The sequence below is a fragment of the Dendrobates tinctorius genome, unplaced genomic scaffold (genome assembly GCF_039654945.1).
Source record: "Dendrobates tinctorius isolate UK_male_01 unplaced genomic scaffold, ASM3965494v1 ptg000063l, whole genome shotgun sequence".
Taxonomy (NCBI): domain Eukaryota; kingdom Metazoa; phylum Chordata; class Amphibia; order Anura; family Dendrobatidae; genus Dendrobates; species Dendrobates tinctorius.
The window spans coordinates 20028903-20055309 of NW_027361731.1; the positions used below are offsets into that span (position 1 = coordinate 20028903).

The window sequence follows — 26407 nt, forward strand, 5'->3', positions numbered from 1 at the left end:
TATGATGGAATCACTGATTGGGTGGATCAAGGAAATGCTGTAGATATAGTATATCTTGACTTCAGCAAAGCATTTGACAAAGTCTCTCATACAATCCTTATTGAAAAAATGACTAAGTATGGAATGGACAAGGCAACTGTTGGGTGGATTCATAACTGGCTTAGTGATCGGACCCAAAGAGTGGTCGTAAATGGCTGCACATCCAGTTGGAAGAATGTCTCAAGTGGGGTACCACAGGGCTCTGTCCTGGGCCCTGTATTGTTCAACATCTTTATCAACGATTTAGATGAAGGAATTGAAGGTAAACTGATTTAAATTTGCTGATGACACAAAGCTAGGAGGGATAGCTAATACTAGAGAAGAGAGAGAGAGGGTTCAAAAAAATATAAATAAACTGGAGAAGTGGGCAGCAACTAACAGAATGGTTTTTAACAGGGAGAAATGCAGTTACTACATCTGGGCAATAAAAATGAAAAAAGAATATACAGAATGGGAGGAATAGGCCTAAGCAACAGCACATGTGAAAAAGACTTGGGTATACTAATAGATCACAGACTGAATATGCGTCAACAGTGTGATGCAGCAGCAAAAAAAGCAAATGCAATTCTAGGATGTATTAACAGAAGCATACAGTCTAGATCACGTGAAGTCATTATTTCCCTCTACTCCTCTTTGGTCAGACCTCATCTGGAATATTGTGTCCAGTTTTGGGCACCACATTTTAAAAAAGACATCAACAAACTGGAGCAAGTTCAGAAAAGAGCAACCAGAATGGTGACCGGTCTGCAAACCCTGTCTTATGAGGAAAGGTTGCAGGATTTGGGATTGTTTAGCTTGCAAAAGAGAAGACTGGGAGGAGACTTAATAGCTGTCTACAAATTTCTAAAGGGCTGTCACATTGTAGAAGGATCAACTTTATTCTCATTTGCACAAGGAAAGACTAGAAGCAATGGGATGAAACTGAATGGGAGGAGACACAGATTAGATATTAGAAAAAACTTTTTGATAGAGTGATCAATGAGTGGAACAAGCTGCCACGAGAAGTGGTGAGTTCTCCTTCAATGGATGTCTTCAAACAGAGGCTGGACAGACATCTGACTGGGATGATTTAGCGAATCCTGCTTTGAGCAGGGGGTTGGACCAGTCTAGCTCCTCATGCATCTGTTCTGTTAGAAGAGTATGTTTATGGGGACGGGTGTTCTAGGGGGGTTATCTCCATATATAGGGACTTGCTGCATACACATCTACTGAAATTTCTGATCAATGTGAGGACTAAGTGGGAGAGAGAGCTGGGCTGCTTGGAAGATGAAACAAGGGAGTCTATCCTGGAATGGATACCTAAATTATCTTTGAGCGAACCGTACAGACTGTCGCAGCATTACATTCTACACGGAGTGTACAGATCACCGGAGATTATGTATATGGCCGGATTACGAGCTACATCTGAATGCCCTAGATGTAAGAATGAAAGTGCCGGAATGCTTCATATGTTATGGACGTGTCCAAGGTTGACTGCTTTCTGGTCGGTGGTCTTGAGCTGCATAGAAGGGGCTTATAGATGTGTAGTCCCAAGGGAACTGGTGGTTTGCCTGTTGGGGTATGTGGAGGAAATTAAAGTGGATAACTTCCTCAAGGTGGCTATTTACAGATTGTTATATATGGCTAGAAAGGTAATAGCGAGGAGCTGGATAAAGGAAGATCCACCTTCAAGGGGAGAATACCTTCAGTATGTCAAGCATGTCATTAAGCTGGAGAAAGGGGTCTATAAGAAAAGAGGAAAACTGGTAATGTATGACAGACTGTGGACGCCATGGCTGGAGTTAGGTTAAAGGGAATCTGTCACCCCTTTTCTTGAATATGAGCTGCCGGCACCGACATCAGGGGCTTATCTACAGCATTCTGTAATGCTGTAGATAAGCCACCGATGTAACCTGAACGATAAGAAAAAAGAGGTAGATTATTCTCACCAGGGGCGGTCTGGTCCGGTGGGTGTCGCGGTGCAGTCTGGCGCCGCCCATCATCTAGCGATGCCATCCTCTTCTTTCCTTCCTGTCGTGGCTCCGGCGCACTGCTCTGCCCTGTTGAGGGCAGCATCGTATGAAGATGGGAGGCGCCGGACTGGACCACGACACCCATCGGACTGAACCGCCCCCCCCCCCCCCCAGTGAGTATAATCTAACTCTTATTTCTTGTCTTTCAGGTTACATCGGGGGCTTATCTACAGCATTACAGAATGCTGTAGCTAAGCCCCTGATGGCGGTGCTGGCAGCTCATATTCGAAAAAAGGGGTAACCGATTCCCTTTAAAAGATGGATGTATAGGGATTGGTACATTGGGATATCTGTCTATGGGAATGATTATCATATTGTTCTCTTAAGAAAAATGTATGTCTAAATTTATATATTTATACAGGTCACTCTACTGTGATAATACGAGCTGTCTGGGGGGATTGTTCGGTATGTTGGGGTTTGTTTTGCTGTGTTTGATACAGAAACTGAAAATACCACTGTAATAAGTTTATAGCTGTGTTCTTCTTAATAAAAATCTACTTGAATTTAAAAAAAAAAAAAAAAATATGCCTTGGAAATCGCAGTCACACAGCTTAAGATTTGTGGTCAGCTATCCAGGCTACAGAGGTCTTTCTGCCTACCACGTAATCGTTTTATATGCAATCTGTCGACTTGATGGAGTTTCACTCTCCACATGTAGCAGCGACGAGCCCTGGTGCAGTATGTCCTTTTGCATAGCCTGGGCCAACGTAGTACTGATGTGGTGAAAATCACGCTCACGTAGTGAGCACAGATGAAGGACTTTTGCACCCTTCTGCACAGTTTCAAAATGGCTATCAAGATGGTTTTCACTGACAATGCCATCATCAGCATCACTATTCCGGTCATCTACATGCTGAAGCACACTTTGAATAGTCTGCGGGAGGTGGGGGTGGTCCCAAAGGAAGAGGAGGAAGAAGCGGAAGTGATATCAATATCTCAAAGTTCCGGACAACGGTCGGGGGGGTCATGGTACCAGACAAACTGTTAGTGAAGGTGCAGTAGCCAAGGAACAAATGGAGGAGGACAAGGAGTGAGAGTGATGCAACAGTCAGAAGATGAAGAGAATAATGATACCCTCTTTGTTTTCTGTGGTTGGCGTGAGAGAATGTAGGAAGCAAGCTTGAGTTACCCTGCTGCCAAGACACCATGGACTTGGATCTCATGAATGCGCCCCACCTAAGAGTGCCTTCTTGCTGTACTATTTACAACCAGATCCTTTCCTCCTGTAATGGGATGTGCATATGCTGCTGGAATATCAAAACACGATTTTACACAAAATTAAGAGTGGTTTTCCCCAAGACAGCAGTCGCACACAATTAGTGTATCACAGTTATAGAGTTCCAACCCTGGGAGCGTTCAAGAACGTTAGCATCAGTAGTGTAAGTGGCATAAGCAATTTCTGTGAGTAATTTCACACATTTTTTAGACCATCACGTGCACCAGCAGAATAGAGTGTAAGTCTGACACTTGAATGACTGGAGAGGATGGTGCAGGAGTATCTTCAGCTCTATATCAATACCATCAGGGGGAATTTGGACCCTTTTGCATTTGGGTCTTCAAAAATGGCTGAATGGCCTAGCTTTTATCAAGATGAACAAGTCCTGGATCTCCAATGACTTTTGCACCCCAATCGCAGACTGGGCGATGGTGTAGTTTTCAGTGGGCTGCATTGATCTTGAGTTATTGCAGTATGTGACACCTTTGTCATGGATCCTGTGTCTGCTGTTGCTATTATTGGTAACAATTTTTGGAAATGTGAAGACTCAAGTTGTGTCTTCATCTAGTGGCTTGCCTGTAGTGGAAGGAGTGTCAAAGCCTCATTATACTATTTCTACTCTGGGGAAATTAATTACAGTTTAATGGTGTCTTCCCCTAATTTTTAGAAATGTTTGGACTCCAAATTGGTTCTCCCACATGTGTCTTGCCTGAATTTGGCAGGTCTCTTGGAGCACCAGGCCTACACCTGTCTCTCATCCACCTGTTAATCATCAATGTTTAAGCTAAAAATGCTGGTCCAAGCCGTGTTCCAGGCCCTGCCCCATGCATCCATGCTTTGCAATTATATGATTAGTACTCTGGGTGAGTTGGGCGGTTGGAGAGTTTTGATGCGGGGAAAAACGGGTAATTCTAGTGCCTTTTCTGAGCCCTGTACTGTGCGTCATGTTAGGGTGGAGGAAGAGGAGGAGAGGCCACTTGATGCAGTGCTTGTCATCTACTGGAGCACATGCTCTTTCTGACCCTCATCTACAAATCGTACCACTGTGTGGCTGCAAAAAAAGGGAGATGAGTATCCCTTCAGTAACACCAGTTGTCTTTGGATAGGATGATGTTTGTTCAGTAGAGTTTTCAGCAACATTACCACCTATCCCACATAAACCTCAAACACCAAGTCTGTTCCCCCTTCCACCACAACCTTACTTTTCCCCACTCATCTTGGCTGTACCCTTCCACTTTTTCAACTAGCTGTTTCACAACCGTGTAAGTCAACTGTCACTTATATAATAATCAGTTTTTATTGGCTGATATAGTGTGGCTAGACCACAGAATTGGCACAAAAGATTAATAGGTTGAAATGTGGACTGGTGCCTGCATCAGAGTATTACCCCAAATGATTTTGATTAGTAAACGTGACCTCTGGAGTCCTGACTGCAACACAGTTGTAGCCCAAACGATTTTGAGTATGAAATGTGGACTACTCTTTGCACAACACTATTAGCACAAACTACAGGGTGGGCAATTTATATAGATACATCTAAAGTAAATGGGAATGGACCCTCTGGACTAAGGAAGGGTAGCGACCGTGGTCTGTAGCAGCTGAGCATGTGGGCAAGGTGGCGACATGCAGGACTAGATGACACCGCACAACTTCAGGTATAAAGAACGTAAAGTTTACTAAGACAAAGTCACATACAGAACACAAGACCTAATGCCAGGCTCCTGATTCTGCACAAGGAAGGGCACACTTCCCAGGTTAGCAGACAATGGCAGGAGGTCAACATGGGATGATGCAGTCCGGGGTCATCTGGTATGGGCATACCATGGAACCTCTCTCTCTCTTTGGCCTCTGGCCTAGCGCAGGCACAGCAGGAGAACATCAGACACCTTGCTTGGATAGATGTCATCACAGGGACGACACCAGGGAATTGGCAGGACATCGGGACACAGGCAAGACACGGACAAGACAGGTCTAGGAACAGCAGCATGGCAGCTCATGACCGACTCTGAAACATGGGCTGGACCACGGACTGGACATTTGGACACAGGCTGGACATCTAGGACAAATGTAGGACATTTGGACTCCAGACTACAGACACGGCTCCAGGCAGAAAACATCAGGACACAGGCAGGACATCAGAGACATCAGCAGAATATTGGGCAGCAGTCGTCAGGCTCCGGACCTCGGACATGACCTCCAGGCACCAGATAGCGGTCATCAGGCTCCAGGCACCAGACAGCGGTCACCGACAGGTCCAGGGACAAAGACATCAGCTTTCCCAGAACTAATAGCAGGCAGAACAGGAGCTGAAGACAAGACAGACCAGGAGTAACATAGAGGACTGAACACGCATGGAACCTAATGAGAAGCTCTGGCAATGCCCAGCAGGGAAGAGGAACTTTAAATAGGAGCTCCCCCTCAGCAATAGGCTGAGGACAGCAATTCAAGCGCACACACTACACTTATTAAAAGCAGGGAAGGTGTGGCTGCGCACACCCCAAGCACAGACAGAGACCAGTACAGCATAGCCAGCACAGGAACTGAGGCTTGAAGCACCTAGCAGCGGCTGCAAGCCTGGACACGTGAAAAGTCATGCACCAGCTGCAAAGGACCTCGCAACCCATGGATAGCTTCCACAGCAGCCAGCAGAGCAGGGAACTGAGCAGCATCCATACAGGTAACAGACAACGGTATCCCAGCTGATTAAAGGGAAAGGAGCAAAGGGTAAGGGCACAGACAGGCAGAGTAACGCCGGGGAAACAAGGTACAAACACATTGGCGTTACAACTTGCAGCAGCAGGAATTGCCTTTCTGTGCTGTTACTCTGAGAAAATAGCATCAGCAGAGCATGTCCACTTTTTATATGGAGAGGGACATGTGACTTCACCAATGAAAGAAGCCCGTGTGTCATAACGTTGTTGGTTTCTGCGCCTTGACTGCCTGCTGGAATACACACATTAAGTTCATTTAATAAAACATACAGATTGCTAGTACTCTGACCTCTCCCCATTCATCGCCTTTTCCCCTCATCAAACACGAACCCTAACCTAGCCAAAGTCCTAATGTCACGATTCAGCTGTCAGGTGACCTGGGACAAGGAACTCCTTCCCTGTCCCTAACACTAGGGGGTGCCTTAGCTCGCCCTATTTCCCAGGATACTTCTGAAGGTGACTAAGCCGGGGCAGCCACCCTTGCCTTATCTCCTGAGTTAACCCTCTGTGTTGTGAATTCTCTCTCTGGCTTCCCTCTGGTGATTACTGAAGATAGTGGAGCTGATCTGATTGACAGAGGCTTGCCACCTGATAATGAGGAAGATGATTGGAGATCTGGTGTTTCTGATTGGGATTTAAAACAGCGGACTCCCTCTATCCCTGCTGGTGATTTTTTTTTTTTCATGCGCCTCCTGAGGTCTGATGTGTCCTGATCTTTCCCTGCATGTTCAGCTAAGTGGTTCATTTGCTATTCTGTTTGAATTTGATTTGGTTTTGTTTCTCTGCTTTGTGCGGGTCAGCTAGCTCTGGCTGGGGCTGTGCTGAATCACCACCCATATGTTACTGCATGTGTCAGTTTGTTTTGTCCCCTTTTCTATTGGTCTCTTTTTGCTTTGCTTTCAGAATATACCAGAGTGCTGATATAGTGGGGGGCGAAGTTGTGTGACTTCAGTGTTTTTTGCATCAGACGTGTTGGACTTTTGCAGGGTTTTTTGCGTGATTGCAGACAGTGGCTTTCCTTTCCTGTCCTGTATAGTCAATGTGGGCCCCATCGTTTGCTCAGTCTATTTTTATGCCTGCATTTGTGTTTTCATCTTGTCTCACCGACAATATATGTTTGGGGGCTATCTATTCCTTTGGGGTCTGCTCCAGGGCAGTTTAGATTTCCCCTTTCTTGCTTTAAGCTTAGTTAGCTCTCCGGCTGTGTCGAGGCGTCTAGGATCAACGTAGGTACGCTCCATGGCTACTGCTAGTTGTGTGGACAGGATCAGGGGTCTGCATCCGCTTCGTTACCAACCTCACTGGTTTTCTGGCTTAGCCTGGGCCTGCTATCCTCCTTGGTGACCCATTCATAACACCTGTCTGTTCTCTTCCCCATCCAGGGAAGAGAGGGGTGCTGCTGTGCACCGCAGTACACCAACCCAACAAACAAGGCTACACAAACAAGGGTAAACTGAAAACACCATGCATACAAATATTCACTCACATATAACAGAGGAATGCACCAGGGAGTGGAGCATGGGGAAAAAACAAAATAGAGGAGGGAAGAGAATTACCACACTTACAAACCACGCAATAGTCACAGATAACTCCTTCAAAACTCCTCATGTGAACACCTCTCCTTCTATGCCATGAAATGCTAGCTCTGATGTAGGTTTGAATCAGGACCCAACTTATAAAGGGGATGGGAGAGGCTAACCAAGCACAGCTGAGAGCTCAGAGTTTTCAACATGGTGGACTAACCCCTGTTTTGCCAAAAGAAATGAACACCATTAAAAAGAACTGCTTTTCAGAGTAGGAGCAATCGGACACTGCAGTCTTCTGGCTACTCTCAGAGGTAACCCCATGACTCCTATCAAAAGCATTATTGGAAACGCTATAATTTACTGAAATCTGCCCAAACTTTGCTCTGAACACTAATCCGAATGTGCTACATTGGTGCCGAATTTGAGATTGGCGAACATTTTACGACAAGTTTACGGATCTCTACTCCCCGTATCGTACATTGCACATTGATGCCTTCCTGGACAATCCTTTTTCTTTTTTTTCATGGACTCATAACAGAAGGAGTGCCTATAATGAGGTCACAGGACTATCTCTGGTCCTCAGAATGGACGGAGTTCTGAGATGCCATTTTTTTGCCATCTGCTGTTTTCCGGTCACTTTTTGTAACTGTTTTGCAGCTTTAGAAACCTGAAGGGGTTAATAGAAGTTTTAAAACTGAAACTATGAACAGTGAGCTGTTTTACATTTTTCTGCATTATGTTCCAACTTTTGCACTTTTTCGGATTAGTTACATGACGTGTCCACCTGAAAAGACGCGGTGTGCACATGTCCTTACACAATACCAGCATCACTGCTCCTGTATCTTGTTTTCCCATGGTATTTTGTATGATTCTTCATCAGCTGATCTTCCTTCCATTTAGGATCCTGGCAGATACAATCGGTATAATTATCTTCTAGATAATTTACTTTAAACATTAACGAATGACTACGGACAAGATGGAGAGGATATTACACCTCACCCTAGAGATCCTCTTCCGGCTTACTGGAGAGGTGAGAGATTCTGATGATGTCACATTACATCATTCTTATCTACGGGAAAAACAGATGGCCAGAATTGGAGAGGTGAGGACTCTGGAAATGTCTGTAGTGAGATTTATTAATGTGTCTCTCCATAACCAGGATTACACAGTAGTGAAGAAGACCTCTAGTCAGCGCTGTCAGGACCCTGTGTCTGAGGGATGGGGAAGACCCCTGAGCCTAATCACGGAGCCTACACCTCACCCCCTGATACGTGAGGATATCAATGACCAGAAGATCCTAGAACTCACCTATAAGATGATTGAGCTGCTGACTGGAGAGGTGACACTGCTGGGAGTGCTGAGACATTATACAGTAACGCTATAAAGGGATTGGGGGGATGACTGTATCATTGTATGTGTCAGGTTCCTATAAGGTGTCAGGATGTCGCCATCTATTTCTCCATGGAGGAGTGGGAGTATTTAGAGGGACACACAGATGTTTACAAGGACGTCATGATGGAGGTTCCCCAGCCCCTCACATCACCAGGTAATAGACAGGACTAAATACACACGGCCTATAATTATCTGTATGTAAAGAATGAATTCAGTCCCTGTGTGTGTTTCCTCCAGATCTATTCAGTACGAGGACAACACCAGAGAGATGTCCCCGTCCTCTTCTTCCACAGGACTGTAACCAAGAAGATCCCAATGTTCCTCAGGATCATCAGGTAGATGGAGAGAAGGGGTCAGGAGATCTCCACTATGATGTGTAGACGGCTGTGAAGGTCTTGTGCTCAGTCTTGTTTTATCCACCAGTATTATATGTTCTACACTTGTGTAATGAGAGCAGTGGAGATGGCAGGATTAGAGCTGATCATAGATGGGACTTATCCATCTGTCTGTGACTTTTGAAATATTTGTTTCAGGGTGAAGATCTGACGCATATCAATACTACAGAGACCTATGTGAGGGGTGATGAGCGGTGTAAAGAGGAGATTCCTACATATGACTACCCAGGTGAGTAGTGACCACTAAATGCAGAGAAGTCACAGATTCTACTGTAATTACACACGTGGTCAAAATTTTTGTACCACTCGTTTAATGAAAGAAAAACCCACAATGGTGACGGAAATATCTTGAATCTGACAAAAGTAATAACAGATAAAAAAAAAAAAATCAATGAAAATGAACAAATGAAAGTCAGACATTGCTTTTCAACCATGCTTCCTTAGACTATTTAAAAAATAAAACTCATGAAATTATGTGACAAGAGGCATGTTAAATGACTGTGTCCACTAAGTAGCATCACAGGTGTCTACAATCTTGGAATCAGTGTGTGGCCTGTATAGAGGGCTACAGATACTGACTGTGCTGTTTTTTGATATGGTGTGTATCACACTCAACTTAAACAGGAGGAAGCGAAGGAAAGATTTGTCTCAGGAGATTAGAAAGAACATTATAGGCAAACATGTTAAAGGTAAAGGTTATAAGACCATCTCCAAGTAGCTTGATGTTCCTGTGATTACAGGTGCCCATATTATTCAGAAATTTAAAATCCATGGGACTGTAGCCAACCTCCCTGGATGTGGCCGCAGGAGGAAAATTGATGAGAAAATCTTGCAACAGGATAATGACCCAAAACATACAGCTAAAAACACCCAAGAATGGCTAAGAGGAATACATTGGACTATTCTAAAGTGGTCTTCTATGAGCCCTGATCTAAAGCCTATTGAGCATCTTTGGAAAGAGCTGAAACCTGCCGAAAGCAAATTTTGGCAAAGTGCCAACAATTTTGTCTGGCACGCACCAGGGCAAGTGGGAAGCACGAGGCTAAGTGCCAGAACTGGTACATCTTATATATGCTGCATTTTTGGTGCGGCTGAGAGCTGATATTTTTAGTCTGGAATGGGGCCAATGTACATGTTCCCTTTGTAGGCTCTTAATATCAGCCCGCAGTTATCTGCCAAGCCTTTGCTAGTTAATAACTATAGGGGAACTTTGTCAATTTTTATTTTGAGCTGGCCCCCATTTTAAGAACCAGTAAAGGCTAAGTATACAACTGAGAGCTGATATTAATAGCCTGGGAAGCTCCATGGGTATTACCCCCTTCCCAGGCTATAAACATCAGCCCACAGCCATCTGCTTTACCTCTGCTGGTTATGAAAATTAAGCCCATGCAATTTTTATTCATAAAAATTTAATTAAATACATGTACACTAAGCTGCACACATACTGTGCTAATTATATGTTTGACTGACATCTTTATATCTATTCTATCTATACAGGGTGGACCATTTAGATGGATCCACCTGGGTGGGCCATTTATAAAGTTGGATCCAAAATGACCACCTTCAAAATGGCTGCTATGGTCACCACCCATCTTGAAAAGTGTTTCCCCTCCCATATACTAATGTACCACAAGCAGAAAGTTGATATCACCAACCATTCCCATCTTATTTAGGTGTATCCATAGAAGTGGCCCACCCTGTATATATTGTTTGTAATCTATCTGTTCTATTCGGTTGCGTCACGCTGTGATTCTGCTGTACGCGGTAGATGAATTGCCGGCTTTCATGAAATATATACAGTATATGTGTTTATTGAAGTATATTTCCTTGGAAAAATATGTGTAAATGACAGAGTAATTCACTATGTCAAAGTTCATGTTACAATCGTATTGCAATTACATGGCATTCGGATGTCAGTCGGATGCTAGGTGTGAAAAATCGGATTGTACTCGCATGAAAATTGCGTGGCACGGTTTATTACATTAGTCCTACTTTTCTAGACCGAAATCAGAACTTTTTTTTTCATGGTAATGGGTGCAAGCCCTCAAATCCTAATCCCCTGAAGCCATTGTCACCTGTACACAAGCAAAAATAAGACAACAATATATCTTTCCTGTCCAAAATTGAATGAATAGTTACCGCTTGTCATGATTTGTAGTTTTGCCTTGTCCTGTATTTTGTATTTGCTGGAAATTAACCATGTCTCCTTCCCCCAATACTTTGCAATGTTTTGTGATGTACCTGGACCATAATCTAATTTAGGCTTATGTCAACAGCTTTGGCTATTGTTTTCCTAAGCAGAAGATAGCCTACAAAACACATCCTGTAGACTAAGTGGAGCCCTTACATTTCTAGAATATTCTGATGGACCAAACCACTGAATAGTAGGTGTGACCCCTACCCCCTTCAGATGGGCTGATCCCAGGAGTTTTGACAATACATTCTGTTTTTAGGTTCAGTGTGATTTGAGTGCAGACCTGGAAGGAGTCACGAACTGAGTTGAGGCCAGCGCGTGACGTCCGTGGGATTGTGTGGAATCCTGTGGACTATTGCAAGGATTATTGTTATCGAACCCGGCACAAGGACTATCGTTAGGTGCCCGGATATGTTTCCATTGTGCAGACTTATTGTGGACTTCTCATGGACTCTAAGGACATTATAGATATTTGATTTGTATGCTTCCTGCCTTAATAAATCTCGTTGGAACGTCCCTCGGCCTGTTGTCCCTTCTCGCTCTGTCGTATACCCCGTCACAAACTGGTTGGCAGCGCTGGGATCAGTGCAGAAGGAATGGAGGACAACGGCCCATCAACATCTGGAACCAGCACCGCAGAGTACAAGAACTGGACTGCGGTGAACCTACTAACAAAGGCCCGTGAACTGGGAGTCAGCTACAAGGGACTCTCCAAGGAGCAGCTGATTGAGGCTTTGGAAGGAGTTCGCCTGCAAGATGACGCTGAGAAAGGATCCCCACAGCAAACGGAGGAAAGACTGCAGCCGGAGGTAAATACCCAGAAAAGTCAGTGGGTTGTGTGGTATGAGGAGGAGTTGGCATTGCTGGGAGAAGAGGCTACCATAGAAGATAAGAGGGAGGCCATTCATAGAGCTCAAGAGAGGGCATTGCTGGAGAGGCAGCTCGCTGTGGAAGCAGCTAGAAGCTCCAGACAGACTGTAACCCGAGCACCCACCATGAAGGAACTCCCCAGAGTGTCCCGCAAAGACTTCAAGCTGTTTAATGAGGCTTCAAGTGACATTGAGGGCTTCTTCCAAGACTTTAAGCATCAGTGTCGATTAATGGAAGTCCCGGAAAGGGAGCAAGTCCGACATCTGGTGGAGCTCTTAGAGGGTGGAGCTGCCGCAGCCTATAGAGCTATGGACCCTCGGTGGAACTGAGAGTATGCGGAGATTAAACAGACTATTCTAGAACATTATGCTGTGACCCCAGACACTTACAGGACCCAGTTCTGTACTTTAGCCTGTGATGAGGAAGTGTCCTTCAAGATGTATGCCCACAGACTCAAACAAATATGTCATCGCTGGCTGGAGGGAGAGGAGGCCTTAACTTGGGAGACTTTCCTCCAAGTCATCCTAAAAGAGCAGTTTTACTTCAAGTGCCCCAATGAGGTCCGGGAATGGGTGCGTGGAGGAAGCTGCAGCTCTAGCTGATGAGGCTCTCACCATCAAGCCTCAGTGGAAAAAACTACTACTCACTGAGAAAAAAACTACCAGCCCCCCAACGCTGGCGGCCCCTGGTCCTTCGGCCTCCAGTATTCACCATCCCACTAGACCATCAACTCATGGTGACCTTTGGGTGACTGTGCCTCACATTACTCCCGCTCCACCTTCGGGACTACGACGTGGAGGAAGAATCCCAGAGCGCAGATGTTATAGATGTGGGCAGCCTGGGCATCTGCAATTCCAATGTCCCGGTGTTCGGAGGCAGGACAGCTACAGACCGCCTTTGCCTGTTAATTATCTACAGACACCCTCACCAGGAGAAGAGCTGGATTCAGTCCCTGATGACTGGCCAAGTGACTCTGATATCCTGGCTCCCCTACCCAGAGTCTATGGGGTGTGAGCCCCAGCCACCTGTTCTTCTGACCTTCAGCACAAACATCTTCAGGAGGTCATTCTGGATGGCCAAAAAGTTGTTTGGCTTCCGTGACACTGGGGCTTTTCTCACCATAGCCGATCCCCGAGTAGTTCAACCAGAAGCAATTCAAAAGGGACCAGGAATTGCCATTTAATTGGCTGGAGGTACCCAGAGATATACTCCAAGAGCGAGTGTGACCCTGGATTATGGCTTTGGGGCAAAATAATGCTTGGTCGGTGTGATGAGCAGCCACCCTGCAGACGTTCTTCTAGGAAATGATGTGGGAAATCTTCATTGCCACTTTGTCGGTGCGGTAACCAGAAGTCAAGCCAAGAGAGCAGCAAATGTGGACGTGTACAACCCATCCATGGAAATGAGGCCAACAGAACTGCCGTCACAGCCGGTGAGTGATTCTTCTTGTGGGGACAATGTGAGTGTTACTTGGGATTAAGTTCAGTTTAGACAAGAGGTAGATACTGACCCCACCCTAGCTAGTTTTAGAGCTCGAGCTGAGATAGGGCAGTTGGGGGAGAACGGGGAAAGAATTCAGAGAAAATGGACTTCTGTATCGGGTTACCAATGCTGACTCCCTAGATAAGCCCTGGACGTATAGCAAACAGCTGATTGTTCCTCAGAAATACAAAATTCCCCTATTACACCTTGCTCATGACATTCCTACTGCTGGCCATCAAGGCAAAACCCGCACTGAGAAACGGTTGACTCAATCTTTCTATTGGCCTGGGATTTCCCAAGCCGTAGCGCATTTCTGCCGAACTTGCGACATATGTCAGCTTAGAGGGCGACCCGGAGATCACCCAAAGGCACCCCTGCAACCGCTCCCTATAATAGAAGAACCCTTTCAAAGAGTAGCTGTCGATATCATTGAACCTCTGGCTAAACCAAGTAAATCTGGAAAGCAGTACATTCTCACTGGTGTGGACTATACCACCCGATATCCAAAAGCTGTGGCCTTGTCAAGTATTTCTGCAGCCAAGGTGGCCGAGGCCCTGGTTACCATTTTCACCAGAGTAGGATTCCCCAGTGAGATCTCGTCAGACCAAGGCTCCCAGTTCATGTCGGAGCTGGTCCAGTGTCTGTGGCGCACCTGTGGAGTACGAGCGATCCGAACGACCCCGTATCATCCCCAAACAAATGGACTTTGTGAACGATTCAATGGCACTCTGATGAATATGCTGAGGGCCTTCACTGACAGCGATTCAAACTGGGAGAAGTACCTACCCCATCTCTTGTTTGCCTATCGGTAAGTTCCCCAGGAGTCCACCGGGTTTTCCCCCTTTGAACTACTCTATGGAAGAAAGGTCTGAGGACCCTTAACCCTGCTAAAAGACTATTGGGAGGGAGAAGTTGAAGATACAGGAGCCCCTGTTGTCCCTTATGTCCTAAAGCTGCGAGAAACCCTGGCTCAACTCGCTAGTTTAGCCCAGAGTCATGTGCGTATGGCTCAAACCAGACAGAAGACATGGTATGACTGTAAAGCACGCTATTGGGAGTTTGTAGAAGGACAACAGGTCTTAATGATTGTTCCTCACCGGCAGAATAAACTGCAGACAACATGGGAGGGTCCCTTCCGGGTTCTCGGAAAACTAAATGATACCAATTATCTTCTTGCTTTAGATGATCAGGGGCTAAGGCAAAGAACTGTCCATGTGAATATGATTAAGGAGTACCATGACCGGAACCTTCCAATGATAGCAAGCTGTCGGCTAGCTTCAGAGGACGGTCAAGAGGATGAGGACTCCCTACCTGATCTCGTGGAAGCAGCGAGAGCCTCATCCACTGTGGAACAGGTTCCTCTGGGAGATCACCTGGATTCCTTGCAGAAAGACCAGATGCTGGGAGTGCTTCAACAGAGACGGGCTGCTTTCTCATCCCAACCAGGTCGAACCACCGTCACCCAACATCATGTGGACACTCGGGGTATCCGTCCCATACAACAGGCTCCTTACCGGGTACCTGAATCTGTTCGAAACACCATGCAGCACGAACTGGAGGAGATGTTACAGCTTGGGGTAATCCAGGCCTCCCATAGCCCTTGGGCCTCTCCTGTGGTGTTAGTACCCAAGAAGGATGGGAGTACTCGATTTTGTGTGGACTATCGACGACTAAACAACCATACCGTCAGCGATCCTTACCCAATGCCCCGTATTGACGAACTTCTAGACCGACTGGCTGGGTCCCGATATGTCACTACCTTGGATCACAGGGATACTGGCAAATCCCTCTCACGGAGGAAGGGAGAGAACGGTCCGCTTTTATAACCCCCTTTGGTCTGTATGAATTTCTAAGCATGCCTTTTGGAATGAAGAATTCCCTGGCAACCTTCCAGAGAATGGTGGACCCGATCCTCCAGGGATGTGGTGACTTTGCTTGTGCCTACTTGGATGATATCGCCATCTTCAGCCAGACGTGGGAGGAACATCTGAATCAAGTAGCTATTATTATTGACCTGATTCTTGCAGCTGGCCTAACCATTCGACCCGATAAATGCCAATTGGGGATGGGTGAAGTCCAGTACCTAGGGCATAGAGTAGGAGGAGGGAAGCTCCGTCCTGAACCTGCCAAAATCCAGGCTATTAGAGACTGGCTTGTACCCCAAACTAAGAAACAAGTTATGGCTTTTTTGGGCACTGCCAGTTATTACCGAAAATGTGTTTCTCATTTCAGCACTGTGGCCAAGCCTCTTACCGACCTGACCAAGAAAACGATGCCCCGGCTGGTGATCTGGACTCCAGCCTGTGATGAGGCTTTTAACCGGCTGAAAGACGCCCTGGTCTGCGACCCTGTTCTGGCTGCTCCAGATTACAAGGGGAGATTCATTGTGCAGACGGACGCCTCTGCTTATGGACTGGGAGCTGTCCTCAGCCAGGTGAATGCAGCTGGGGACGAACACCCCATCGCCTACATTAGCAGGAAACTGCTGGACCGAGAAGTGGCCTATGCAACTGTTGAAAAAGAATGTCTGGCTGTAGTGTGGGCCCTTAGGAAACTAAGGCCGTATCTGTATGGACGAGAATTCACTGTCATTACTGATCACAATCCCCTCACCTGGCTGAACCGAGTCTCTGGGGACAATGGACGCTTACTACGATGGAGCCTGGCTCTGCAGCCCTATAACTTTACCATACAAGGACTATCGTGAGGTGCCCGGATTTGTTTCCATTGTGCGGATTTATTGTGGACTTCTCATGGACTCTAAGGACATTATGGATATTTGATTTGTATGCTTCCTGCCTTAATAAATCTCGTTGGAACGTCCCTCGGCCTTTTGTCCCTTCTCGCTCTGTCGTATACCCCGTCACACCAACGCTGTAATCAATCTGTCCGACGTGCTCATAATAATAATAATCTTTACTTCTATAGCAGCAACATACTCTGCAGCGCTTTACAATTACAGTCCTAGCAAAGTTAACGATAATGTAATAATTAATGCCAAGATATTGATGACCCTGCCCGTATGAGCTTACACTCTACAATGTGGAGGGAGTGACACAAAGTACAGGGGCTTATTTACAATGATGGTCCATCTATCTTGAGGAATTGGGGGTGGATAAAGGTTGGATAAGCTAGTCACCAGCCAATTTTTGTAGTGCTTTTGGGTGCAAAGGCCTTTGATGGAGGTTTATGAGGCAAACCACTCCTGCTGAAGAGCAGGGGAAAATGACTCCCTGCAGCAAGAGCGGGCCTATGAACTGTGATGACCTCAGTGAGATCAGCGCAGTTCACCTTGAAAAATCAGGGTGTGAACGAGCCGTTCTACCCAGATTTTCAACGTGAGTGGTTAGCTCAGGTCACCGTTTATTCTGCTATGCACCTTTTCCACAGATGGATTACGGCATGGGACACTTTGGATTCTTTCAACTTTGGACAGGTGAGTGATATTCTTTTTTCATTTTTGTTTCTTTACAGGTGACCATGGCTTCACTGGATTAGGTGTTAAGGTGAGTATAATGTGATTTTTTTTAAATTTATTTTAGACTTAATTTTACCCTATAGATACAGCAGGGCGTGAATACAACTCTCAACATTGTTCCCTGGTTCCGATGATCACAGGCAGAGCAGGATACAATGATGTGAGCTGTCTTCAATATAGTAGGTGTAATAATAAGAGCAAATACCTCCAATTAGAAATGTGGTATAGTTTTCCTGATTCTCTGTCTCTGACCCCATGTCCAGGGCATTTCAGTAGCTTTAGGTATCCATGGTTATGACCACTAGCAACTAACAGTCTCTATATCAGTGGTAGTAACCATGGATACCTAAGCTAATGCAATGCTCTGCACATAGGGTGAGCAACATAGCGAGTCAGGAGAACTGTATTACATATTTCCCAATATTATTACACATACTACATATGGGGATGGATGATCAGAGATGGGAATAACCCTTTAAGAATCTTACATGTTTTTATGGTGTATATTTTTATCTGTTGCTATAGGTTGTAATGTAACAAAGCTTATTTTTAATCCTCCCTTTATTGCTTCAAACTTTTCTGCGTTTGTGTATTATGTTTGTCGATTGTACTTTAGAGGTTCAGTACCATGGGATTTGTGAACAGGTGGCTCACCACTGTCTTAGGTCATAGTTTCACTATACTTTGAGTTGTATAGAATTTATGTATATAGAAATTATGTAAAATATAAGGCATTGATATTGAAAAGTAATAATATCCGATTCATTCTTGGCAGGTGACTGTGCTGTCACACCAGATACCTATGAAAAGCATGCCATTATTCCAGCTATCCCTCCAGCCCTTCAGAGCAAAAATCAGTCATCGGAGCCTTTTCAATCAGTCACCTATTTGGATTCATCACAGACTGTTAAGCAAAATGAAAGCCGCAAAAGTGATGTTGAACATCATATAATTCCCACAGAGAAGAAACCATTTACCTGTTCAGAATGTGGGAAATATTTTAAATGTAAATCACAATTGCTTACACATAAGAGAAGTCACACAGGAGAAAAGCCATTTTCCTGTTCGGAATGTGGGAAATGTTTCAGCCGAAAAGCACATCTCCTTAGGCATCAGAGAAGTCACACAGGAGAAAAGCCATTTTCATGTTCAGAATGTGGGAAATGTTTCATGGTTAAATCAACACTTCTTAGACATCAGAGAAGTCACACAGGAGAAAAGCCATTTTCATGTTCAGAATGTGGGAAATGTTTTAACCGTAAGTCAATTTTGCTTACACATTACAGAAGTCACACAGGACAGAAGCCATTTTCATGTTCAGAATGTGGGAAATGTTTTAACCGTAAGTCAAATTTGGTTACACATTACAGAAATCACACAGGACAGAAGCCATTTTCATGTTCAGAATGTGGGAAATGTTTTACCCATAAGTCAACTTTGGTTACACATTACAGAAGACACACAGGGGAGAAGCCATATTCATGTCCACAATGTGGGAAATGTTTTAACCATAAGTCAACTTTGCTTACACATTACAGAAGACACACAGGGGAGAAGCCATATTCATGTCCAGAATGTGGGAAGTGTTTTACCCAGAGATCAGATCTTCTTAAACATCAAAGAATCCACACAGTAGAGAAGCCATATTCATGTCCAGAATGTGGGAAGTGTTTTACCCAGAGATCAGATCTTCTTAAACATCAAAGAAAACACACAGGAGAAAAGCCATATTCATGTCCAGAATGTGGGAAATGTTTTATCTATAGATCACTTCTTCTTAAACATCAAAAAATCCACACAGGAGTAAAGCCATTTTCATGTTCAGAATGTGGGAAATGTTTTAACCAGAAGTCAAATTTGCTTAAACATTACAGAAGTCACACAGGAGAGAAGCCATATTCATGTCCAGAATGTGGGAAATGCTTTAGCCAGAGATCAGATCTTCTTATACATCAGAGAATTCACACAGGAGAAAAGCCATGTTCATGTCCAGAATGTGGGAAGTGTTTTACAGAGAGATCAAGTCTTCTCAATCATCAGAGAATTCACACAGGAGAAAAGCCATTTTCATGTTCAGAATGTGGGAAATGTTTTAAGCGCAAGGCAAATTTGCTTATACATTACAGAATTCACACAGGAGAGAAGCCATATTCATGTCCAGATTGTGGGAAATGTTTTACCCAGAGACAAGATCTTACTACACATCAGAGAATTCACACAGGAGAGAAGCCGTATTCATGTCCAGAATGTGGGAAATGTTTTAGTTCGAGTTCTAATCTTGTTGCACATCAGAGAACTCATACAGGGTAGAAACCATTTTTTATGTTCAAAATGTGGGAAATGTTATTTTTGGGATTCCTCTTCATCTAAAATCTCATGTAGAGTGTGAAGGAAATAAATAAGGGCTATTAATAAGGCAGTAGAGTTACATTTAGTTGACAAAGGCGTGAAACATTGTAAGCACAAAGGGGCTTTTGCTGGAGGTAGGTGTCAATCCTGGCACCTTAGCTCCTGGATTCTCAGCTTACAGGGGGGATAGCAAATGGTCTGTACTAGAAGGAATATCTCCTATTTGAAAGGTCACAGCTTGGCTCATTGTCCATTCATAGACAGCATCGTTTAACCCATTCCCGACTTGCGCTGTATATATGGCGCAGTAGGAGCTGTGTTCCCGCACACTGCGGTATAGATATGGCGCTGTGATCAGCTAGGTCAACGATCTGTCATTATACAGTTGATGTCTTATCCGGGGATAGTGTACAAGAGTAAAAAAGATTAAAAAAAATTGTAAAAATATTTTTTTAAAGTACAAAAAAAAAAACCATTAATCCAATAAATATATTTAACCCCTTAATGACTGCCAATACGTCTTTTTACTGACCTGAGATATAATAGAATAGCATCCCCATACAGGAGACAATCCAGCAGCTGTCAACTGTACATTATAGCTGACAACTTGCTGTATCACAAACGATCAATGTTGACACAGTCCATATCTGTTTAACCCCTTAGTTGCTGCTGTCAAAAGTGACTACATCAATTGACACACCAAGATCATGATTGTGTGGTCCTGATGTTTGCCATAGCAGTTCATGGCCAAATAGCGGCCTTAGAGTCTCCCGGCTATAGCGAGCGGTTCAGAAGTCAGCGACATTTAGATGGTAAACAAACACTTTTTCATTGCTGCTATACCACTTTGCATTAATTCCTGAAAATCACCTGAAGGGTTAATAAACTATCTGACGGAAGTTTTCAATGTGGCAGGAGGTGCTGTTTTTAAAATGGTATCATGTTTGGGGTTTTCAATATATAGCACCCCCAAAGTTACTCCAAACCTGAATAGCTCCCTGAAAAAAATAAATTGTGTAAATTTCCTTGAAAAAATGAAAAAGTACTGCTACATTTTTAAACCTCCTAAAAGACTAACAAAATAAATTAGCATTTTAAAAATGGTTCTGATGTAAGGCAGACATGTGGGAAATGTTATTTATTAATGTTTTTGTGTGGTATGACTATCTGGATTAAAGGGATAATCATTCAAAGTTTGAAAATTGCAATTTGTTTAGATTTTTGTCAAGTTTCTGATTTTTTTTTTTATAAATAAACACAAAACATATCAACCTAAATTTGCCATTATCATAAATTATAATGTGCCACGAACAAACAGTCTCAAAATCAATGGGATTTGTTGAAACGTTCCAGAGTTATCACCATATAAAGTGACATTGCTTAGAATTTATAAAATTGGCCCCGTCACTAAGGGGTTAAAATAAAAAGTACACATCTTTGGTGTCACCCCTTCTAGAACGGCCCGACCTATAAAACTGTCCCTTTCAATGAACTCCATAAAAACAAACAAACAGCATAGCTTTTTCCTTTTTTTATCATGATATTGCTGAACAAAAATGGAAAAATATGCGATAAAAAATGCAATCTATATAAACATTGTACAGCTGAAAACGTAGTCTCTAAGTTTACTTTGTATAGCTCCCACCTCCTGTTGGAAGGAGTTAATCATAGATAACATCTTGTCTGCCCGTAACTCTGACATTGCCCCAGCAGAATCCTCTCTTGGCTGGAGTATCCTGTAATACTATTGTAGGAACTCTAGGATTCTGATAGCGTGGGGCAATGAACAGACAGAAACAGGTTACTTGTGTAAACAGTGTATTTTTACACAGTAATAGTGTGGGAGGAACGGCCCCCGTTGAGTATCCGGGCCGAACTAAGGGAGCCGTCGGCTAGGTTCCTGGGGAAACTGTCCCCGGGGGACAGAGTTTGGGGACGGACCGTTGTGACAGACAGATTGACTGTGGGAGGGACCAGTATAAAGGAGGCGGGGAATTCCCGGGACGATGAGTCAGCAGACCGGGGCAGAAGCAGCAGGAGACCGTGGTAGCGACTGAGAGCCAGAGCGACTTACCAGTGCCAGGGGAGATGCTCACGGAGGACATCAGAGGGGTGGCGCCGGGACGACTGTCCGAGACCCGCTGCCGCCTTACCTCAGCCCGCGGCCGTTGCCGCCTCGCCTCAGCCCGCGGCTGCAGCCTGCCGTTGTCGCTCGTGGCTGCTGCCGCCTCGCCCCAGCTCGTGGCTGCGGCCTGTCTCCCACCACCTGCAGCCGGCCTGCTCTCACCCATGGCCTCGACAATCCAGTGCTGTAGGCCACCACCATTGTCCCGCTCCGGTCTGTGGCAAGGGCCGGGGCCTTTGCTCACCGCGGAGTCCCCATCGCAGCTGCTAGTTAAACAGGTGGCCTATCACCCGCCACCCCACATCGCCGCCGCTTGCCCCAGTCCAGGCTGCGGCCCATTCGTCCAAGGACTCCGCCGGGGCCTGTGGGGCTCCAGTGTCATCAGCGCGCCGGAGCGTGCGAAGAATTCGTCAACACCTCAGCAACTGGCCCCAGCGACTACTACGCCGAAAGACCACCATCCCAAATGGCGAGGGACGTCTGGACGGCTAAGTTGACTTTATAATTAAGGACCCGTAGTTGGCCATACCGCGGCCCTATAGTGACCAGCTACTGCCGGAAGTAGTCGTGTTCTACCCGTTTGTGTTTGCTTGTATAGAGCCCCTGCGAGGGCAATCCGTGGTACCCCTTTTGTTAATCAGGCCGTGACTGAGGAAAGTTCCCTCTAGTCTTTTAAACGTTACTATAGAAAGCACCAAATTGTCTCGCGACTCATCACTGCATCCTGCGTACCTGCAAACCCCACATTTGGCGAAGTCGGCAGGATGCAGTCTCTGAGCGCGGACAATGAGGGCCCCCGGCCCAGTATTTCTTTGGGGGCTATGCTAAGCAATCTACCCAGGTTCTCCGGCAGCAATACTATGCTGTGGAATTGGATGGAGCGTATGCGTGGGTTATTTAGGATGCATCCGCTTGCCCCTGACCTAGAGGCAGAGGTGGCCCTGATGGCGTTAGATGGGGAAGCCCAGGATACCATAATGTTGAGGCCCCGGGGGCAGCAAAACACCTTCGTCAGGGTGCTACAGATCTTAGAAGAGTATAACAATTCCCAACAAGAGAAAAATAGGGTATATAATATGGATAAAAATCAATAATATCAAGACAAAAAATTGTCAACCCCAATATCTATCAACTGCGGACTAAAATTGTATACTCCAGATAACAATACAATGCATCAAAAAAAAATGGAGTTCCATACAAAGAATAGTAAAAATTGTATCACTTTTATTATATCAATTATTATACATACAGTGGGGCAAAAAAGTATTTAGTCAGTCAGCAATAGTGCAAGTTCCACCACTTAAAAAGATGAGAGGCGTCTGTAATTTACATCATAGGTAGACCTCAACTATGGGAGACAAACTGAGAAAAAAAAATCCAGAAAATCACATTGTCTGTTTTTTTTTTTCATTTTATTTGCATATTATGGTGGAAAATAAGTATTTGGTCAGAAACAAGCAATCAAGATTTCTGGCTCTCACAGACCTGTAACTTCTTCTTTAAGAGTCTCCTCTTTCCTCCACTCATTACCTGTAGTAATGGCACCTGTTTAAACTTGTTATCAGTATAAAAAGACACCTGTGCACACCCTCAAACAGTCTGACTCCAAACTCCACTATGGTGAAGACCAAAGAGCTGTCAAAGGACACCAGAAACAAAATTGTAGCCCTGCACCAGGCTGGGAAGACTGAATCTGCAATAGCCAGACTTACAGAAAACGTTTGACCTCTGTCATTGCCAACAAAGGATATATCACAAAGTATTGAGATGAAATTTTGTTTCTGACCAAATACTTATTTTCCACCATAATATGCAAATAAAATGAAAAAAAACAATGTGATTTTCTGGATTTTTTTTTCTCAGTTTGTCTCCCATAGTTGAGGTCTACCTATGATGTAAATTACAGACGCCTCTCATCTTTTTAAGTGGTGGAACTTGCACTATTGCTGACTGACTAAATACTTTTTTGCCCCACTGTATGTAGCAAACAAGTGAAAAAGCCCTAAAAAAATTTTTCCTTACATTACATGGGTCCAGGGCATATAGAAAATGTATTGCACATAAGCCATATAAATGTATTACAATCCTGATGTAAACATCCCACACATTCATAGCATATGAAGAAAATACATATGTATATACGTCCTCAAAAAACTGCAGGCATCAAATCTCATATAATGGGGATTAACCCTCAATCAGTAAACAGCCCTGCGTTTAATTAGAGGACAACCATATATTATCATAAAACATGCTTATTAGTGCTTACCCATAGATAATACTCTTGTGCCCAGGAGCCTTGTGCCACCCCTTGATGCGCGTTTTGCGTGTGCTTTATCAAAAAAGGAGTGAGGAAAAAGTGACCGGTGTTTTATAATGAAAATTGTCCAAAGTAGCCGTGGGGGGTTCCTACGGTGCCCTAGACCCCTCGTCACAGCCGGAGAACTACATAAGCCTAAAGAAGGAAAGGAGAAATCTAAACTGCCCCAGAGCAGACCCCCAAAGCAATAGAAAGCCCCCAACATGTATTGTCGGTGAGAAACATGAAAACACAAACACTGACAGAAAGACAGGCTGAGCAAACGATGGGGCCCAACTAACTAGATAGGACAGGACAGAAAAGATGCTGGCTGCAATCCGCAAAAAACCGTACCAAAAATGTCCCAACCATCTGATAGTGAAAAAGGCCCTGAAGTCGCTAGACTTCAAAATCACTATATCAGCACTCAGGTATATTCTGAAAACAGAGCAAAGAGATCAACTGATCAGAGACAAAAATGGAATTCAGCCAGTCCCAACCAGGACTGGCTGAATACAAACACTAAGGAAACCAGACAAAATCTCATGGAATAATAGCAGGGCAAAAACTTAGCTTTTAGTAGACAGGAACTAAACTGGATGCAAGAGCTCAGAGCAGAAAGGATCACCAGCAGCCCTGCAGTGTGTCGGCTGCCTTATATCCACTCAGAAATTCCAGATGTCCAATCACACTCCGCCTGTTCAGATGACAGGTTCTTCCCATCCCAATCAATTTCACTACCTCTCTTCACCAGCAGAGGGAGTTCATCAGACATCAAAGGTGAAGGGGAGAATGAACTCAACAGGGTTCCATAGCCAAGGCAAAGAAGGCCGGGGATAATGGGCAACCTTGTCTAGTACCTCGTATGTTTATGGGAGTTGGACGTGTGGCAGGGAGTTTTAGGTATGCTGTCGGACAATCATATAATAATCTAAAACATGAGTTTGGGAGGGAGACTGTTGTGAGTTCATTCTCTGGTTCACCAGTTGTGAGTTCCCCTTCTGGACTCCCTCTGGTGGTGACGGGAGGTGGTGCGGCTGGTTTGATCGGTGGAGATCTGCCACCTGAGAATGAGGATGACGATTGGATCTCAGGATTCTCAGATTGGATTTAAGGCAGCCGACGCCCTATTCAGTTGCTGGTGATTCCTTCTGGCTTGTCAGCTCTTTGTTTTCAGCTCTGTTCCAGTCATCTAAAGCTAAGTTTTTCTGCTAATGTTCACACTTGATTTTGATGGTCTACTCAGGTTTTTGTGGGGGCTGAGCTGAATTTCCACTCTTATTTATCAGTATTTTGCCAATTGGCTTTTTGTCCCTTACTAGTTCGGTCTCTTTTTGCTCTGTCTCAGAATATTTCAGAGTGCTGATATAGTGGGAGAAGTCTAGTGACTTCAGGGTTAATTTTGCTATCAGAAGTGTTGGACATTATTTTTGTAGGGTTTTTTACAGGTTGCAGACAGTGTCTTCCCTTTCCTTTCCTGTCTAGTTAGTTTGGGCCCCATCATTTGCTCAGCCTATTTTCCTGCCTGTGTTTGTGCCTTCATCTTGTTTCACCGTCAATACATGTGTGGGGGCTATCTATTCCTTTGGGGTCTGCTCTGGGGCATTTTCCTTTTCTTGCTTCAGGCTTATGTAGTCCTCCGACCGTGACGAGGCATCTAGGTTCATCGTAGGCACGCTCCACGGCTACTGCTAGTTGTGTGGTAAGATCAGGGATCTGCAATCTGCATAGTTACCAACCACTCTGGTTTTCTGTGGCTTAGCTTGTTTTGCTTTTTTCTCTTCGGTGACTCATTCATAACAGGAGACCAAATTTAGAGAGAACTAAGAACAAATATGGCCATGATAATGAATCAAAGGCCTTTTCAATATCTAGGGCTAGTAATGGAAGTTGTTTTTGGCGTAGGTTTGCTGAGTGTATAATATTAAGATTTCATCTAATATTGTCTGGTGCCTGCCTCGCAGGTATGAAGCCTCCTTGATTATGGTGACTAAGAGATGGCAATAGCCCATTTAGCCTACTGGTGATAAGTGGTGTGAAAATGTTTAAGTCTACATTCAATAAAGAGAGAGGTCTGTAGTTTTTTGTCAGAAGATGATCGCTTTTAGGTTTGGGTAGTACGGTGATGTGTGCCACATAAAACTCTGGAGGCATCTGGGAGCCATTTAAAAGAGAATTACAAAAACTTCTTATGTGGCGTATGAGGGTTTCGATAAATTTTTTTTATAATAGACTGCTGTAAGACCATCAGGGCCTGGAGCCTTTCCCTTTTTTTAAATGTTTGATGGTCAATGTTATCTCTTCTTCAGAAATATCTGAATA

General features: G+C 44.5%; 1 protein-coding gene across 2 annotated transcripts in view; it reads left to right on the forward strand.

Moving 5' to 3' along the window:
• Positions 1–26407, forward strand: part of LOC141094241 (uncharacterized) — a 309531-nt gene that overhangs the window by 262851 nt on the left and 20273 nt on the right. The window contains exons 2-8 of one of the 2 annotated variants that reach the window (XM_073580057.1): positions 8405–8534; positions 8664–8843; positions 8927–9050; positions 9134–9231; positions 9430–9520; positions 18091–19584; positions 22992–22995. In XM_073580057.1, the coding sequence (XP_073436158.1) occupies positions 8466–8534; positions 8664–8843; positions 8927–9050; positions 9134–9231; positions 9430–9520; positions 18091–19584; positions 22992–22995 (2060 nt within the window). In that variant the 5' untranslated portion in view covers positions 8405–8465. Of the gene's footprint in view, positions 1–8404; positions 8535–8663; positions 8844–8926; positions 9051–9133; positions 9232–9429; positions 9521–18090; positions 20867–22991; positions 22996–26407 lie in introns of those variants that run through there. The other variant, XM_073580056.1, reaches the window with a different exon arrangement.